Genomic DNA, 17,864 nt, shown 5'->3' on the forward strand with positions numbered 1-17,864 from the left:
GGCCTTCGAGTTCTAGAGCATGAAGACAAGGCTACTAGTTCTGCGAAGTTCACAAATCGTCGGTGCCAGATTCGGTCACAGTGATTATATTCGTAAGAGTATAAGCATGCCGAATCGACACCAAAGTATAGGGGCACAAATACTCAAAACAGATATATGGCTTGATGGTAAACGTGGTTCGGCCGTCAGAATGCCGAACTTTAAAACCTACTTGTGAGTATCCAATCATAAGACAACTCGGCGTTCAATGTGCCGAGCCCTAGTAACACCTCACTTTACCGAGAAGGCTGATAAGATGACCTCTGCCAATAAGGATCTGAAAATCCTTCTCGACCAAGACTTGGATAAATAACCAGTCAACCCTATTGCAGTGTTGTTTATCCAAACTGAAAGTGCTTCACTGTCGGCTGATTCTACGGCAAGAGTGCTGTTTATCCAAACTGAAGATGTTCGACGGTTGCCTCCAAAGTACTGTTTATCCAAACTGAAGGTACGTCGGCGGAAAAAGAAAGTAAAAATCTCAAAGTTGTTGAGAGGTTTCGCGTAGAGCGAGAGTTTGCGCAGGGCAGTTTGTGTGTTGAATTGGATGGGGCCTTTATCGATGTTCTTCCTCCTCTATTTATAGTAGCCAACTTGCATTGAATCACAATCATTCTCAGATTAGAACTCCTTTCCCCGATCCAACCTTATCTCGATTAGTCCTACTCCTACTAGGACTTTGAACTCCACTTGTTATCAGGCCGCATTCAATCTCGAACTCCAACATCCTATCCTGTCGAAACTCCTTCTCGTAATAGGACTCACCCACATCCCCCGGATTCCTAATGGGATACGGCCAACCTTGACTTCGCGGCCCATGAGCCGGATAACCACCTGACGACTCCTAAGCACGGCCTCTGGGCCGAAAACAATTCTAAACTCGGTCCAAACTAATATTTTTGGGCCCAAACAAGAAGAGAGAAAAACTTAAACACAATACTTATTGTGGAAGAGAAAAACTTGAACACAATACTTCAAATGTTAAAATAAATGTCTTTATCTCAAACAAGTTTCACTTGGATCAAATGCATACATTAAACTCTCATCCTGATCGACTCGAAGTAATATTTAAACATATCAAGTTTTATTATCTCCTTTGACAAAAAAAAAAAAAAAAATTGTATTATCTCCAAAGTCGGTACGAAGAGATAGATATACAGCTTGGTTTAAGGCCAAAACAAATTATTAGACGTCAACGTTCTTGATCCCAAGGTTATTTTATACGTACCGAGATAGATATATATACCACATGTAATATATTTAGATATAAGGGCTCCTCATGCCCGAGTCTTGCGCTTACAAGTGGACTGCTTGTATTTTGACTTGGAATATTTAATTTGGGCGCAAGTTGGGTTGAAGAGCCATCATGTCATGCTTGATATTGCTTTGCTTAGTAATTTAATGGGTTTCAACTTTCAACGGATTAGCTAATAGAAAATATAATATATTTTTCCTTCTTTTCATTTTTTGTCAAAAAAAAAAATCCCATAATTTGTCAAAGTTTTGAAACACCAAATTTTCCATTTTATTTACTAATTTTTAAATTAGTAGCATGATTTGTCAAATGACAATGCACCGAAAACGTAATCTTTGTTTCATTTAGTCGTTTGAAAATTGTGCACAAACATTGACTCATCTAAGGTATAGACATAGTCACATATGGTAGTGTTGGAGCGGGATTTCCCACAAAGAGAAATACCTCCACAGAGTTGTTGATCGCAATCCTCACGTTCGCCGAATCCTTCTTCGAAGTGTCCCAAAATAATCTTCCTCCGCAGCTTTGGCCGGGCGGGGTACCTGCAGAAGATACTCCGACGCTCAAGTCAGTCGATTAGTTCCTATTCTCTGGATTCTCTCGGGTGTTCTTTTCGTACCTGATTCTTTGGCTCCTCTCCCTATTTATAGGATTACGTACTTGAGATTCAAGTACCACGATCGTCTTCCTTCCCCACTTCCTTAGTGGTCATCGTCATATCACTACATGCTTTGGGAACAAGTCCCATGACCTGTCTTCCTCTCCCACTTCTCTTCCGTAGTGGGGTAGTTACCTCGGCACGCGCCCTTGTGCTTATTTCTTGTGGGCTTTTTATTCTGCACAACTCTTTTTCCTTAGATGATCAGCCCATGAGTCGAAATTAGGTTTTATCCTCCCACAATGCCCCCTTTTTTCCTTTTTTACGCATGTAAAATAGGGAAAAACCAAGTTTTTCGATCTCATAAGGCCTTGAAACTGTACTCTCTAAGCCAAACTAAAACTTTAAGCATTGCCAACCTTGTGGGAGTTACTTTTTCTAAAAATAAATTTTCGAAGAACGAACATTACGAAAGAGGATTTACGAATGAACATTACGAACTCACATGAGGACTGACATCACGAAAGAGGTCTAACATTACGAAAGAAGATTTACGAACATTACGAAAGAGGATTTAAGAATGAACATTACGAACTCACATGAGGACTGACATCACGAAAGAGGTCTAACATTACGAAAGAAGATTTACGAACATTACGAAAGATGACTGACATGACGAACGAGGACTGACATCACGAAAGAGGTCTAACATTACGAAAGAGGATTTACGAACATTACGAAAAAGCGAACGAGGACTGATGTCACAAAAGAGGTCTAACATTACGAAAGAGGATTTACGAACATTACGAAAGAGGACCGACGTCACGGAAGAGGTCTATCATTACGAAAGAGGATTTACGAACATTACGAAAGAGGACTGACGTCACGGAAGAGGTCCATCATTACGAAAGAGGATTTATGAACATTACGAAAGACTGACATGGCGAACGAGGACTAACGTCACGGAAGAGGTCTATCATTACAAAAGAGGATTTACGAACATTACGAAAGAGGACTTACGAAAGTGGACTGACGCCTTATACGTGTTTATTATATAGATCTCTATCCCATCTTGTCTGCACTCCTTCATTCACTTTTACCTGATTTACATACATATATATATATTTACATATATAAATATTTACCATGTGTGTTTCCTCCTCACGCATATAATCCATAACGCTAGGCTGCACACCTAGTCTGCACATCTAATATGTACGCCTATGTATACATATATCAATATATCAATATATATATATACACCGACACACTTGCTTTTCCCTCTCTTATATGTCTATGTACATTCCTGCATAAATCACATCCTTGACTGGGCTACCTATATATCTATCTACATATATATTTTCCTGGACTTGCAGACATCACTTCCTTAACCAGACTACCTATACATACATACACACACACACACACACACACATATATATATATATATATGCACACATATCTGGGTACATTGGCATATATAGGCACATTTTTACACGCAACATAGGCATACCTTTGCGTACGACATGCAAATCTCTGCACTTACTTCTCATATACTTGCATATATCTCTACACATGTATGCGTATATATTTATATGTCATTACCTTGAGTTCCTCCATCCCTATTTTCCTTCACTTCACCTGCTCAGTTTCTTCACCAAGCCTGTGATTTCTCGTTTCAAAGTGGCCTCTTAGCTTACAGGTGATTTTTTATTTCAAACCCCTCTTGTGGGAATATTTCAAACATTTCACTTTCGTTATCGATCTCAAAAATCGTTCAACCTTGAGTTTACTCTTAATCAATTTTTTACCTTTTCGATCTTGGCTGGATCTTTGCCCATTCGATCTTGGGTTTTCTTTTCCCGCTTGATCTTCGATTTTCGATCTTGATTGGGTCTCTGCCTATCCGATCTTGGGTTTTCTTTCCCCACACGATCTTAGATTTCCGATCTTGATTGGGTCTCTGCCCATCCGATCTTGGGTTTTCTTTTCCCACACGATCTTAGATTTCCGATCTTGATTAGGTCTCTGCCCATCCGATCTTGGGTTTTCTTTTCCCACACGATCTTAGATTTCCGATCCTGATTGGGTCTCTGCCCATCCGATCTTGGGTTTTCTTTTCCCACACGATCTTAGATTTCCGATCTTGATTGGGTCTCTGCCCATCCGATCTTGGGTTTTCTTTTCCCACTCGATCTTATGTTTTCGATCTTGATTCGATCCTCATCCCTTGGTTTATACTCTTCAACTTTTAGACTTTAGTCTAAGATTCGAATAAAGTGCAACTTTATTTATCATACAATGAAGAGATGTCAACAGACATCCAGGGACACCCTCTTTGACATGCAAGGAAGACAATAGGGGATTTACCCTTCAACATTGCTGGAAACAGAAACCTAGATACGGAAAACATAAACACGAGTAGCTAAATGTGGTACTTTCTCAAATGAATTGCGCTTCATGGGCGCGGCACATACTGACCTGTTTCTACGTGCCTGAGTTTATAAGCTCCATTTCCGAAAGCTTCAGTCACCTCATATGGTCATTCCCATATGCGTCCAAGTTTCCCTACATTCAAATCTTTTGTGTTTTCCATGACTTTTCTCAATATCCACTCAAATCTTTCGTGGTAGTGCCCGCTGGAGATGTAACAATAGTCGCGGTGGCCTGCTTTGATTGGATAAATTCCTCTTCCTCTAATCTGATGATTCCATCAGCTCGGGCCATCACCTCCCTCATGTCCAGTGGTGGCGTTTCGATCAATGACTTACGCATCTTTGTTCCAGGCAACACCCCTTCTCGGAATGCCAAAGACGCAGTGTGGGAATCACATTCTTCTAGGGTGGACATTTCTTCGGTGAACCTAGTCATGTAGCTTTTGAGGCTCTCGCCAACATTTTGTTTGGTGTTGAACAAGATCGTAATATCTTTTCTTGGCCTCCGATTGCAGACATATTGGGATATGAATGCTTCGCAAAGCTCTGTGAAACTTCCGATAGACCTCGGTTTCAGTTGCCTAAACCAAGTTAACGATGACCCCGAAAGACTTGAGGGGAACAACTTGCACATGAGGGCCTCATCGTTTCCTTCAAGCGCCATTTGTTGTTGAAAGTGGTAAATGTGTTCGACGGGATCAGTTGCACCTTCGAATAGCCTAAACTTTGGTTGGGTGAACTTGGCAGGTTTTTTAGCTTTCAGGATGTCCTCTGTGAATGGCGATTTGCGAATCCCTCTGGCTGCTTCCAAGGCAAGTTCTGCCAGGGTCTGGGGCTTATATCCCTTCACAATCTTCTCAATTTGTTCTCGCAAATCAACATCCTTTACCTTTTTCGATCCTTTTCCCCTGTGATCCTCTTCGCCCTGATTTTCCGTCACTTCAACACGGTTACTGTATGGCGCGCTACTAGAGCTGCTCCCCTTATCTTCCTCTTCTGCACGTTGTCTCTTGGTGCCGGTTGCACCTTCTACTGCATTTTTCGCTTCAGCCATCTTCAACACGTCATCTGCTGTCTTTTTTGTTTCACGCAATTCCCTCGTTAACCTTCTAAATTGTTCCATGGCGAGACAAGGTTCACTATTTTGGGATTGAGACCTTGCGTGTACCGATCGAGTCCTTGTATCTTCAGAAGGATTCGGAACTTCTTGTGTGGATCCAGTCATGTTTATAGCTTGATTTTGTTTCGTTCCCACAGACGGCGCCAACTGTTGGAGCGGGATTTCCCACAAAGAGAAATACCTCCACAGAGTTGTTGATCGCAATCCTCATGTTCGCCGAATCCTTCTTCGAAGTGTCCCAAAATAATCTTCCTCCGCAGCTTTGGCCGGGCGGGGTACCTGCAGAAGATACTCCGACGCTCAAGTCAGTCGATTAGTTCCTATTCTCTGGATTCTCTCGGGTGTTCTTTTCGTACCTGATTCTTTGGCTCCTCTCCCTATTTATAGGATTGCGTACTTGAGATTCAAGTACCACGATCGTCTTCCTTCCCCACTTCCTTAGTGGTCATCGTCATATCACTACATGCTTTGGGAACAAGTCCCATGACCTGTCTTCCTCTCCCACTTCTCTTCCGTAGTGGGGTAGTTACCTCGGCACGCGCCCTTGTGCTTATTTCTTGTGGGCTTTTTATTCTGCACAACTCTTTTTCCTTAGATGATCAGCCCATGAGTCGAAATTAGGTTTTATCCTCCCACAGGTAGTATAAGGTAGGAGTACTAAAATATGAGATTGTTATAGGCAAACGTTAGAATCAAACTACTGTCATATATTTACGTTTATGAAAATTATTCAACATATATAGCGCGGTATACCTTGGAGAGCTACACCTAATTCCAATACCAATTCCAACATGAACTAATCATGGTATTTACGTTAATAAGGTCAAATTGATGGACAAATGAATCCAAGAAGCAAAATTTCAGAACTGGACCATAATACCTGTCATTAACACGTTGACATAAATTTTAATTTTTCTCTGTAGATACAGAACCCTAATACCCCACCCCTGAAAATAAATCCCCTGCTAGCCAATTAAGGTTTGACCATGAACCGATGCCCATGTGACTTGCAACGTACGAAACTTCAACGATGCAGAATTGGGAGGGGGACCGAGTTTTGCGGCTTCAAGCCTTCAAACCCTTAGAGTTTCTCACTGGCATGTTATCTCAAACGTTGACGTTGAATTTCTTCTTCATTTTTTTAATATTATAATCAAAGTTTGTAGTATCACTTAGCATTACGATTTAGTAATATTTATCGTGACTTTTAATTAAGAGGTTTTAAGTTTCATTCTTGTCGAATGGACTCGTTGCATGGTTTAAATCAAATCAAGTTTGATATTAAATTATGACTAACTCGTTGTATAGCTTAGTCTAAATCTTTCATCTTTCAGTGTAAATATATTGTTGTGGTGTGTGTATTTCTTTTGCTGCAATTGGAGAACGGGCGCAGTTGACATTTCGTGTGCCGTGGTCATATAAACTAAGAGCTTAATTAATAATATTATATAGGCTATCTCATCTAACATATGAGTTTGAATAATTTCTTAAAGGGCTGAGTCAAATTCTACATCCTGTCTATATAAGAAGAGAGATGGAGGAGGCCCCAAGAATATCTCAAATTAGCCAAATTAAAGAGGGATAGGAAAAGGAGAGAAAACTGAAGAAACCTGCCAAATTAAAGAGGGATAGGAAAAGGAGAGAAAACTGAAGAAAACTATGGAGGCTGCTTTGGGAAAGTCTAATAGCCATGGAGGATCAGAAAGGGAAGAGAAGACAGTAGTTCTTGAATCTAGTAGTATTGCAGATGATCAAGAAGCTGGTTCCAGAGAAGAAATTGTTCTCAAAGTAAGTGAAATTAATAATATTATTGCATCTAAAATTTGTTCCTATTTTCTTTCCAAATCTTTTTTTTTTTTGACAAAGCTTTCCAAATCTATCAGAATTCAATAAATTCTTGTATATATATGTTATATATATGGAGATTGAGCTTGTGATTTGAGAGAATTAATTTATGCAATTTTTGAAGGATTACAAGCTATATTTTGATCTTATATTTCGTAACAAAATTAAAGGAAAATATTTTAGTGTGAGTGTGTTCAATAATAAAGGTTTTACATGGACAATATTAATTTGTTATTGATTTTACTTTATGTATGTTGGGTACGTTGAAGGAAATATTACAATTAATTCATATTTTGCTAAAAAGTTAAGTTAAAAGGATCAATTTATCATGAACTTTATGTAGGTGTAATTAACAATTAATTATTTTATTAATATGAACTTCTATGGATAAAATTACTATGTTACAGGTTGGAAATGGAAGGCCATGCCAGGAGAATAATGAAGTGAAATCATCTTCACCTAAACAAAAAGATTTGAGTTGCAAGCAGGTAAATCCATCTCATTACCTAAACAATCAAGAAAATATTATCCCTTTTTTTTTCTTGCAATCAACCGTATTTTAATGTTAATGAGCACGATTTCTTTTATTATCCTTTTTCTAGTTCTTTTAATTTCAAGTAAATAAAACGTAGATAAATTTCTCTCATCATCCATTGGATTTAAATCCATATCTCTCACTGACTTGATTTTTTCTCCCCAAGTTATTGGATTTACATTAATTATATTTGAATTTTCATTATTAGAGGTCCTGAAATTAGGGTACGTACACCATCAATCAACATCTACAATTTGCTTTCGTTATTTAACGAAGATAGTGAAATATTGGAATCGGGCGGTACATAAACCAGAACTATTTTGCCAATCTAGTGGTTTGAAGTCAGAGAAGTTGTATGACAGATTTAGTGGCTGCCTAGAGTTGTATGCTTTTGTTTTAAGTATAAAATTAACCTTTGATTAAGATTAGGAATGATCACGTAATAAGAACCAAGCAACGGTGCAGTTATTAGGGTTAGCCTAGTGGTGGCTATATTCAAAGTTCGAAACTCTCCAATTTAACGGAGAAAAAATAAAGAACTAAACAACGGTGTTCGGTTGACTATTACTGACTCTTATAATTTAACATGCAACTAACACCGTAGGTTTAATTATTCTTCAATCTTTCAATTTAATTTAATTAGTTCTTCACTCGTCAGTGAATTTTGATAACTATGTATGATACTTAATTGAACAGATATCAACCACAAGTAATACAAATTTAAAGGGGTCCTCGGCGGAACCTGATCATTCAGCAGCATCTACTTCACCAAGTATAAAGGAAAAGGTACTTAGAGAGCTAGCCTAGCTAGGCTTCCATGCATATGTTCACTTTGTTTATTAGCATATTTATATATAGATAAAGAAAATCAAAGGCTAGAGCACTAATTTTTCTGAATTTATTGACAAACATTTAGGATTGTCAGCTTGAATCTGCAAGAGCCGAAATGGGTGAAGTTCGAGAAGAAAACCAAAGGCTGAAGAAGTACTTAGATCGGATAACGGAGGAGTACCAGACACTTCAAATGCAGTTATATGACATTCAACAAAAAGCAAACAAGTCCAAGGACATTGCAATTCCAAGTACTAATAAGAATTATGATCAAGATGAGGAATCCGAGCTTGTGTCACTCAGCCTCGGATCATTTTCGGGCAAACCTAAATGGAATCAAAAGAATGATAAAAACCCTAGCACTAGTCAAGGGAAAGTAGAAAATGAGTCAGATGGAGAAAGCTTGTCTTTGGGGCTAGACTGCAAATATGAAGCACCTAAATCAAGTGCTACAACTGATCAAGTGCCCTTGGCCAATCCAAGCCCTCGAAGCAGCCTTGAAGAAGTGCCCAAGGAAGAAGCTGGTGAGACTTGGCCACCAAGAAAAGTTCTCAAGACAGTGAGATCAAGTGGTATGGAAGATGAAGTTGTGCAACAGAGCCCAGCCAAGAAAGCTAGGGTTTCAGTGAGAGTTAGATGTGACACCCCAACGGTTAGTTTAATATTTCATATGTATACGTGCATGCAAAAATGAAATTTACTAAAGATTGGGAATGTAGCCATGAGATTGTATTTACCAAGTATAATTTTACTTGGACACAGATGAATGATGGATGCCAATGGAGGAAATATGGGCAAAAAATTGCAAAAGGAAATCCATGTCCTCGTGCTTACTACCGTTGCACCATTGCACCTTCGTGTCCAGTAAGAAAACAGGTAAACACATGCACCTAACTCTGTCGGTGATGACACATCACCTGTCACATGCCATTCACTATATGGTGTCCAGAAACATATTGTATGCTAATTTCTTGATTTGCAATTAATTTAGGTACAAAGATGTGCAGAGGACATGTCCATCTTAATCACCACCTATGAAGGAAATCACAATCACCCACTTCCAATGTCAGCCACAGCAATGGCTTCCACCACCTCTGCAGCCGCTTCCATGCTATTATCCGGTTCATCATCATCAAGCTCCGGCCACTTGAACCCATCAGCTACCGCCACCAGTACTACCGCTGCGCACGATCTTCATGGTTACAATTTCTATCTTTCCGATAACTCAAAATCCAGATTCTACACACCCAACTCTTCACTTTCGTCTTCTCTCCCAACAGTCATCTTAGACCTCACTTCAAAACCTTCATCAACATCCAATTCCATGTCCCATTTCAACAAATTCTCTTCGTCATCAAGTTCTTCCCATCAACTTTACCCTCCCACAAGCCTCAACTTTGGATCAAATTCTGAGTCCAGCACCAACATGTCTTGGAGTAATAATGGGCTCCTTCCCTATGGGACCCACTTACCTCCATACAATATCAGTAACAAGAATCAAAGTGCGCCACTAAGTAGTCTTGGAATCAGGCAGCAGCCCATGCAAAACAACATCTACCAAAACTACATGCAGAAGAATATCAACCCTCACCCTAATCCTCCTCAAGGAGTTCCTCATCAATTTCAACCAGACTCTATTGCAGCTGCCACCAAGGCAATCACATCTGACCCTAGCTTTCAATCCGCCTTAGCCGCCGCGCTCACATCAATCATTGGCAGCAACAGTACTGTTGGGACCACTGGCATTGCTGGAACCCTAGGTCATATTAATCAAGCAGGTGGTGGGGACAGTAGTATCAGTCTGGCTCAGAAATTCAAATGGAATGACCACTTTCCAGGAAGTACTACTACTACTACATCTTCTTCTTCACCATTCCTTCAATCACAGATAGGTAATAACAGTAGTAGTATTGGATGTGCATCAAGCTATTTGAACAAAACAACTCCGCCGAATTCGCAGCCGGGGAGCTTGATGTTTCTGCCACCTTCATTGCCATTTTCAAGTGCCCCCAAGAGTGCATCTACATCTCCTGATGATACTAGAGATCACAAGAGTTTATAGTTTATGAATTGAATAATAAATATTTATTATTTGTAAACATTTAATTAATTCAAACAAGGTAATTAAACTGAGTTTAATTTTTTGTGTATTTTAGTCCGTCTTATTTAAGAAATAGTAGTGGTGATGGTAGGGTTGTAAATTGTATTTAATCCTGGACGTGGAAAGGATTGACGATTTGATTAGCTGACATAAGCTTTTACATTTTTAATTGTGTATTATATTTATTTACGTGCCAAACACATCTCTAACACTTTGGTGTACGTCTTTGATAAAGATGTTTCATATCTCCCAAATGTAAAAATAACCTAGAGTTTGATAGTAAAATTATGTATAAACTTTATTCACCTAGCAAGCAAGAAGGGGTAAGGCCTCCTATATAGAAGGGATCCCCATTTTTTTATAATAAAAAAAGGGATTAGTTGTTGGGACCACACCACATCGAACTTTAACGATCCAAACTGTTTATTTTTCAAGTTGCACCTCATAAATCATCATTGCAAAATAGTAGGTCAAAGCTTTTTATAAGAAAAGTAAAAGGCTGGAATCCGAGAAGACTATAAATTGCAAACAAAATAGCTAACAAGTCACTGTAAGAAAGAGATGAGTGGGATAATCAATAGAAAATATCCATTAATTCCGACTCCCTTAGTCAAATCGGAAATATTTGAGACATCTAAGAAATTGACGAACCATTTGTTCTATAAGAAACAATAAAATATCATCCTGATAATTAGATATGCAAATGGTTTCGAATTGAATTGAATTTTTGTAAGGTGATCTATAAATTGAGACTTGCAAAATAGAAGATTCGAATCATTGAAACTGGATGTGAAATGAGTCCCACAACTAATCCCTATTTTTTTCAAAAATGAGAATCTCTTCCCTTGGGAGGACCTGATATATTACTATATAAAAAAAATGTATATAAACGCTCTGCATCGCTACAAGAAATGAAGCAGTAGCGAAATGGAAAAGAGGCGATCGAACGACTAAATTAAAACCCAACCAAGCCACCTTAAGTTCTTTGCCTGAATCTGCATCATTTTTCAGCTACCTCGTGAACTTTTAAGGAGACAATAAAGGAGCAAGAGGAGATGATGAAATTTTTAGCTAGCAAATACAATGTGATTATATTTTGTAAAGAGCAAACCATACATGAATCACGGTTTTGAAAAGGAGCGGTAATGGATTGTTTATATATTTTGGGAAATTTTATTTAAACTCATTTAACCTATTTATACACCCCACTTATTCTTTGCACCCATTTGATTTTTAACTAAACTATTAATATTTCTTTAAACCCAAATTCAATACCTAATATGCCCCCATAAACCCAATTCAATATGAGAGGGGTGGCATTGTGCTTGCTGATGTTTTTTGGGTTTTTGGTGGGGGTTTTAGGGTTTTGCAGTTGGGTTTCGGCATTGGATTTGAAGGGGGATACTGATGGGTGGAAGAGCTGGGCGTTTGTGGTGCAAATTGTGGTGACAATGACTTCTCTCGTGTTGTTGATGCTCTACAATGCCGCTGCGAATACGGTGTTGTATATGTATTGCCGGGCTATGAATGGTGAGCTTACCATGGAAATTGCAAAGGAGTTTGCGAGGGAGTATATGAGCTTGCCCTTCGACAACGAAAAAGTTCCTCATGTTGTTTCGGTTGCACATGCTTGACGATGAGCTTGAGGTCAGTCAGTCACCTTTGTGATGGCTAGTTCATTGGCGTCGAACTTTATTTGTAAATAGACTTGTAAATACAAATGACGTTGCTTTATTTTCGTGTTTTGATGACTGTGGCCGCAATTAAGCTCTCATCAGATCAGACAATACAAAAGTATATGCATCTCAGTTAAAAGTTCAAAACCAAACTGTTCAGAAAAATTTCTATACATGGCATGCCATCATTGCCATGCCTGGTTCCTTGCCGGCCTCACAAATGAAAGACTTAAAATTAAAATCACAGTTGATGATGATCAAAGCTTTCTTGTGTTAGCCGGGGCGGAGGAAGATGATTGAATGTAGGATAAACAAAGAATGATTGTAGGGTTTAATTATAGTGTTTGGGTTTATTGATAAATTTGAGTTTTATTATTAATTTCATTTTGTACTTAATAGTAATTATACAATAGGGTAAAATAGATAATTAACATTCAAAATTTTAAGTTGGGTGTAAAAAGATGTTGCATGAGTTTAAATAAAATTTCCCATATATTTTTCATACAAAGAATTTCACCTGTATCGACAGTTGGCAATTATATATTGAAAGAGTATTTATCATATATAGTCAAAACTTACCCTCCCATTTCATAAATATCATTGATTATAAAAATGATCAATTATAGCAAAAAAACACACCTAAATAGACCTAAATGCCCTAAAAATTAAAACCCAATTACAATAGACCTAAAATCCTTGGAGTTCCTGTCGAATCCAACTCATGTAATACATACAAAAGGACTACTGGCTTATTTCTGAAAAATACAAATTTTGATGGGACACTTTGGATGCGGTCCCTAGCTATCAATATTCTTTGATTGAAACCTTGTTAGTTTTTAGTTTTTGATTGAGGTCCCTGACATTAATGTAATAATGTAAGTTATTATATTTTTTAAATTAAAAATTAAAAATTGAAATTTGTAATTGTTTATATTAATGAGATTTTAAATAAAACCCATAATTTATGGGATTAAAAATAATAAAATATAAATTATACTCTCTATTATATTGTGTGTGTGTGTGTGTGTATACATATGTATGGGTACATTAACCAAAATTAATAAAAAAAGTTATTGTACCAAAACATGGATACATTCTCAAATCAACGAAAAAGAATGTACCCATATAAGTTTAAATATGGATTAAAAATTTTGAATGGATTTTATATTAAAAAAAGGGTACATTTTACATATAACAAATTGATATATTTGAGAATGGGTACATTTAAGATTAAAAAAATTGAAAAATTATATGAATGGGTACATTTAAGATTTAAAAATTGAGAATCTTTTTATATATAAAAAAAACTAATAGGTACAAACTTAATTTAATTTAATTTTTTATTATTTTGGAAATGTTTGAATTGAAAATTAATTAGAAGTTTAATAGAGGTGTGAGTATTAAACCCTAAATTAATTACTAATTTTTATATTAAAAAATTATATAATAAACATGTAAATTCATTATCATATTAATGCTAGGAACTTGAATCAAAATTTAAGAACTAATAAGGTCTTAGTCAATGAACAGTAAAAACTAGGGACCGGATACTAATTTTTCCAATTTTGATTGCCGGAAAGTAGATTTCGCCGGAGTCGTTTCATCACCATATAAATGTGAAGAACACTAACAATAACACAGTCACTACCTCAAGTTCTTAAATGGAGGATTGAAAGAATTGGGTACTTTGACCCAAATCTCTGTAATCCAAAGAAATTAACCTTTCTTAGATCAATACATGTCTGATAGCATGTGAAGCTTATTCGAACAACAGTTTTCTTCCCAGTGAATCCAACTTTATTGCAGGCCTATTAATTTTTGCATACTTGCTGCTCATTCATTAAGAGGAAAAGCTAGCACACGTTACAGAAAAAAAGGTTTAATGTGGGTATTTGGATCTATTCAAGAGTGATTTTAACGAACTATAAACACATGTCTTTCTATGAATCTCATGCACGTTAGTGTGATTGTTGGATTCATGCACGTTAGTGTGATTTTAACGAATTATAAACACATGTCCTTCTATGAATCTCATGCACGTGTTTTTATCATATATGGCCTATGAAATTTTGTTACAAAAGTTACATTTATGAAAGTTGGGGCTAAAATTTGGCCATATATGATAAAAACTTATATTGAAAAGTATAATCGTTGTTAACGAACTATAAACACGTGTCTTTTTAAGAATCTCATGCACGTTAGTGTGATTGTTGTTTATGTACGAGTGTGATATTTGACAATGAATTGTTAATACTTATCCTTCTTTACTATGAATGTAATGCACATCGACGATTAACTATCGTTCTTGTAATCATATGCGAGTGTAGTTATCATTGATAACAAAATTATTAAAATGTATCTTTTTTCTTTAATAAATCTGACATGCATCAATGGTTGACAATTATCTATACAACACTATTATCGTCAAAATTCGAACTCAAAAACTCCACATACAAGAGTAAACGCTATTATCCGTCTCGCAAAGTAATAGAAACCATAAAAATGAAAAAGAAAAAGGTAGAGAAAATATTCCTCCTTCCACTATTTTAGGAGAAAAGCAGATAAAGAAAGAGAAGGCCAACTAGCAGGTGGGGTGGGGACAGTGCTTGATAATTAAATTAAATATTTGGTATGATAAAAGCTAGTACAAAACGAAACTCCTTCCCTCTCTCTCTCTCTCACGGGAGCTCTGAGTTCCTCTCCCCCCAAACCTAATGGCTTCGGCTTCGATCTGATCAAACCCACCTCCAAAACCCTTCCTTGATCACCCGATTCAGCAACCCAATTCGGAGCCTGCTCGGATCGGGACCTCTTGGAGATTCGGAGCTCCAGGTGAGATAGAATTTCCCCCAAATTGTGTTCAATTTTCTGTCGTTTCAATTCGTTTTCCATTTTAATTTGGAATCGTTGATATTTTAGGCGGGTAGCGCATGTGTAATCAGAAAGAATCAATTTTTGTATTGGATTGGGGTCAAATTGTCCAGCTTTGTTAGCTATTTGGTCCCCTGTGTATCTGTAATCTGAATAATATGAATTAGGGTTTTACGGTTAGTGTCCAATTAGTGAAGAAAGGATGATTATTTTTTGTTATTATGCATATTTAAGCTGTAAACATCTGGAAAGCTGCTTAATTGAAGTGAAATTTCCAGTTTTTGAGCTCGATTTCAAGTCTTGATCTTTGAATTTGTTTATATGTAGCACAGCTGAAGCTATCTAAGTCGTAGTTTAAAGTATTTGTTTTGGTAATTATGTGTTTCCGTTGCGCAAATTGAGTTGCCCCAGTATCCTTTGTATGCAATTTGGTGTAGAAAAGTGGTTTTTGATGTTTTGGCAGGCATTGGAAAAAAGATGAAATTGGTTTTCGCTCAATGCATAGTTAATCTTAAAATACGGTTTATTAAATTGGGTTGATGATATATAGGTGGTAGCAAATTAGCGATGTCGACTCCTGCAAGGAAGAGGCTGATGAGAGACTTCAAGAGGCTGCAACAGGACCCGCCTGCAGGGATTAGTGGGGCGCCACAGGATAACAATATAATGTTGTGGAATGCTGTTATATTTGGGTAAGTTAGAAAAATGCAATGCATAAAAGAAATGTACTGTTGTTTTCTCTTCTATTTTGCAACATTAATTTTTCATTTTTCCGGTATGTTTAAGTACGGTTGGATAAGCAATTTCTCGTTTCTTGTCTGGTTTGGATTGCAGTCCCGATGATACACCTTGGGATGGAGGTCAGTTAATTCTTGCACTGAAGCTTTTGATTATGTTAATGTGTTTCAGACGTGGGATATTCTATTCTCAGTTTTACATTCAGGAATGAAGACAAACATCCTGTACAGAACTTTACGTTATTCTTTAGTTTAACAGCGTGGAATCACAATTTCTGTTTCTTTTTTTTTTTTCAGAGTTTAAGCTTTCTTCTTGATGAATTAATTAGAAAATTTCCTCCATTGTTTGTGTAGTTGTGCCATTTTTCTCATTGATGTGACAATGGTATGCATATTTCTGTTAAACAAGCTTAACTATGTTGATGTATACATTAAAGAACTTTACTTGGAGCTATACAGGCACATTTAAGTTGACTCTTCAGTTTACGGAGGATTATCCAAACAAACCACCAACAGTCCGGTTTGTTTCTAGAATGTTTCATCCAAATAGTAAGTTGGAGCACACATATCCTGACATGAGCATTTACTTCGTGTTACTCGTTAAACAATTCTCCTCTGGTTACTAACTTCAATATTCTTTCAAATTTGGTCAGTTTATGCGGATGGAAGTATTTGTTTGGATATTTTACAGAATCAGTGGAGTCCTATATATGATGTGGCAGCTATACTCACGTCCATCCAGGTATGGTTTGATTGTGTGTGTAGCATTGTTATTTCCTTGGTTATATTTATGAATCTACAAAGCAGGTAACCAGGTAATCATGTGAAAAGAAGCATGTATGTATATAGCTTAAGAGATCGTCTTTTGGATGTTAATATTTTGTTTCCGCACCTTAGTGTCTCAAGGAAGAAGGTTATAGTAGTACCCTACATATGTAAACACGGGTGTATACATTGAGAAGATCCTAACTGTTTGCATTTGTTTATTGCAGTCACTACTATGTGATCCCAACCCAAACTCTCCTGCAAATTCAGAAGCTGCTCGCATGTTTAGCGAGAACAAGCGTGAGTACAACCGAAGAGTGAGGGAAATCGTGGAACAGAGTTGGACAGCAGACTAACCCCGTCAGGGGGGGGGGGGGGGAGCTTGTAGGACTGCCCGAATTTGTCCGAAGGCGTCTTATGAGTAGCATGGCTGCTGTGAGAATCATTGTGCAAACTTATCTACATTTATCCTGTATTTTCAATGTTTTCATCCCGAATTACGACGCGTAGGATTTGCTTTGTCCTTTTTAAGAATATGTCTTGCCAGTTGACATTTGAAGCTCATGTAAAATAGTGTTGTGTATCAATTTGCATTGGTTTGTTATGAACTTGGTTCAGTATTTATCAAAATCTATGGTGAGATGCAAGAAAATTGAATTTCATTGCCGACGTTGGAAATCACTCTAAACCTAAAGGATGTAAAATATAGTGTAAGCAATATTCTACTGATCTAAACTTCTTGAAGGGGATTCAAACTTTAGATGAATAGCTAGATTGGAAGAAAATGTTAAAGTTTCAAGGAAACGGGCCGAAGTCTACCACTAATAGCATCGATACCACCTCACTTTTTTAATAGCATTGATACCGTCTCGTGTTTTTTTTTTTTTTTTGAACAAATGATATTATCTACACTAAGGGAGAGGGTAGGTTTAGCCTCATAATGGGCTAGCAATAATGTGGTTCAACTTCGTTTTTTGTGAGAATCAAACCTAAGATTTCTCATTTACAAGTGAAGATGAATACCATTAAATTGTAGTACTAAATGACAATACCGCC

At 37.2% G+C, this 17,864-nt stretch overlaps 3 protein-coding genes across 4 annotated transcripts; 2 read left to right on the forward strand and 1 right to left on the reverse strand.

The window, feature by feature from the left end:
- Positions 1 to 4,496: 4,496 nt before the first annotated feature.
- LOC139196935 (uncharacterized) lies at positions 4,497 to 5,552 on the reverse strand. Its single transcript, XM_070823295.1, has one exon. It carries the CDS (start codon positions 5,550 to 5,552, stop codon positions 4,497 to 4,499), a length of 1,056 nt encoding a protein of 351 aa, XP_070679396.1.
- Positions 5,553 to 6,934: 1,382 nt separating this feature from the next.
- Positions 6,935 to 10,928, forward strand: LOC103437808 (WRKY transcription factor 72B-like). The gene is made up of 6 exons (XM_008376310.4): positions 6,935 to 7,235; positions 7,700 to 7,780; positions 8,524 to 8,613; positions 8,744 to 9,310; positions 9,421 to 9,534; positions 9,650 to 10,928. The coding sequence occupies exons 1-6, from the start codon at positions 7,107 to 7,109 to the stop codon at positions 10,718 to 10,720; spliced, it is 2,052 nt and encodes a 683-aa protein (XP_008374532.3). The 5' UTR covers positions 6,935 to 7,106; the 3' UTR covers positions 10,721 to 10,928.
- Positions 10,929 to 14,954: 4,026 nt separating this feature from the next.
- On the forward strand, positions 14,955 to 17,470 carry LOC103409746 (ubiquitin-conjugating enzyme E2 2). Of its 2 annotated transcripts, none has more exons than XM_008348542.3 (6): positions 14,955 to 15,267; positions 15,857 to 15,998; positions 16,141 to 16,166; positions 16,503 to 16,592; positions 16,697 to 16,785; positions 17,036 to 17,470. In XM_008348542.3, exons 2-6 carry the CDS (start codon positions 15,874 to 15,876, stop codon positions 17,162 to 17,164), a joined length of 459 nt encoding a protein of 152 aa, XP_008346764.1. In that variant the 5' UTR covers positions 14,955 to 15,267; positions 15,857 to 15,873; the 3' UTR covers positions 17,165 to 17,470. The 2 variants fall into 2 exon arrangements, with proteins under 2 accessions (XP_008346764.1, XP_070680277.1); XM_070824176.1 differs by having other exon boundaries at positions 15,089 to 15,354; positions 15,429 to 15,998.
- The last annotated feature ends 394 nt before the right edge of the window (positions 17,471 to 17,864 follow it).

Source organism: Malus domestica, chromosome 06 (assembly GCF_042453785.1).
Source record: "Malus domestica chromosome 06, GDT2T_hap1".
NCBI lineage: Eukaryota > Viridiplantae > Streptophyta > Magnoliopsida > Rosales > Rosaceae > Malus > Malus domestica.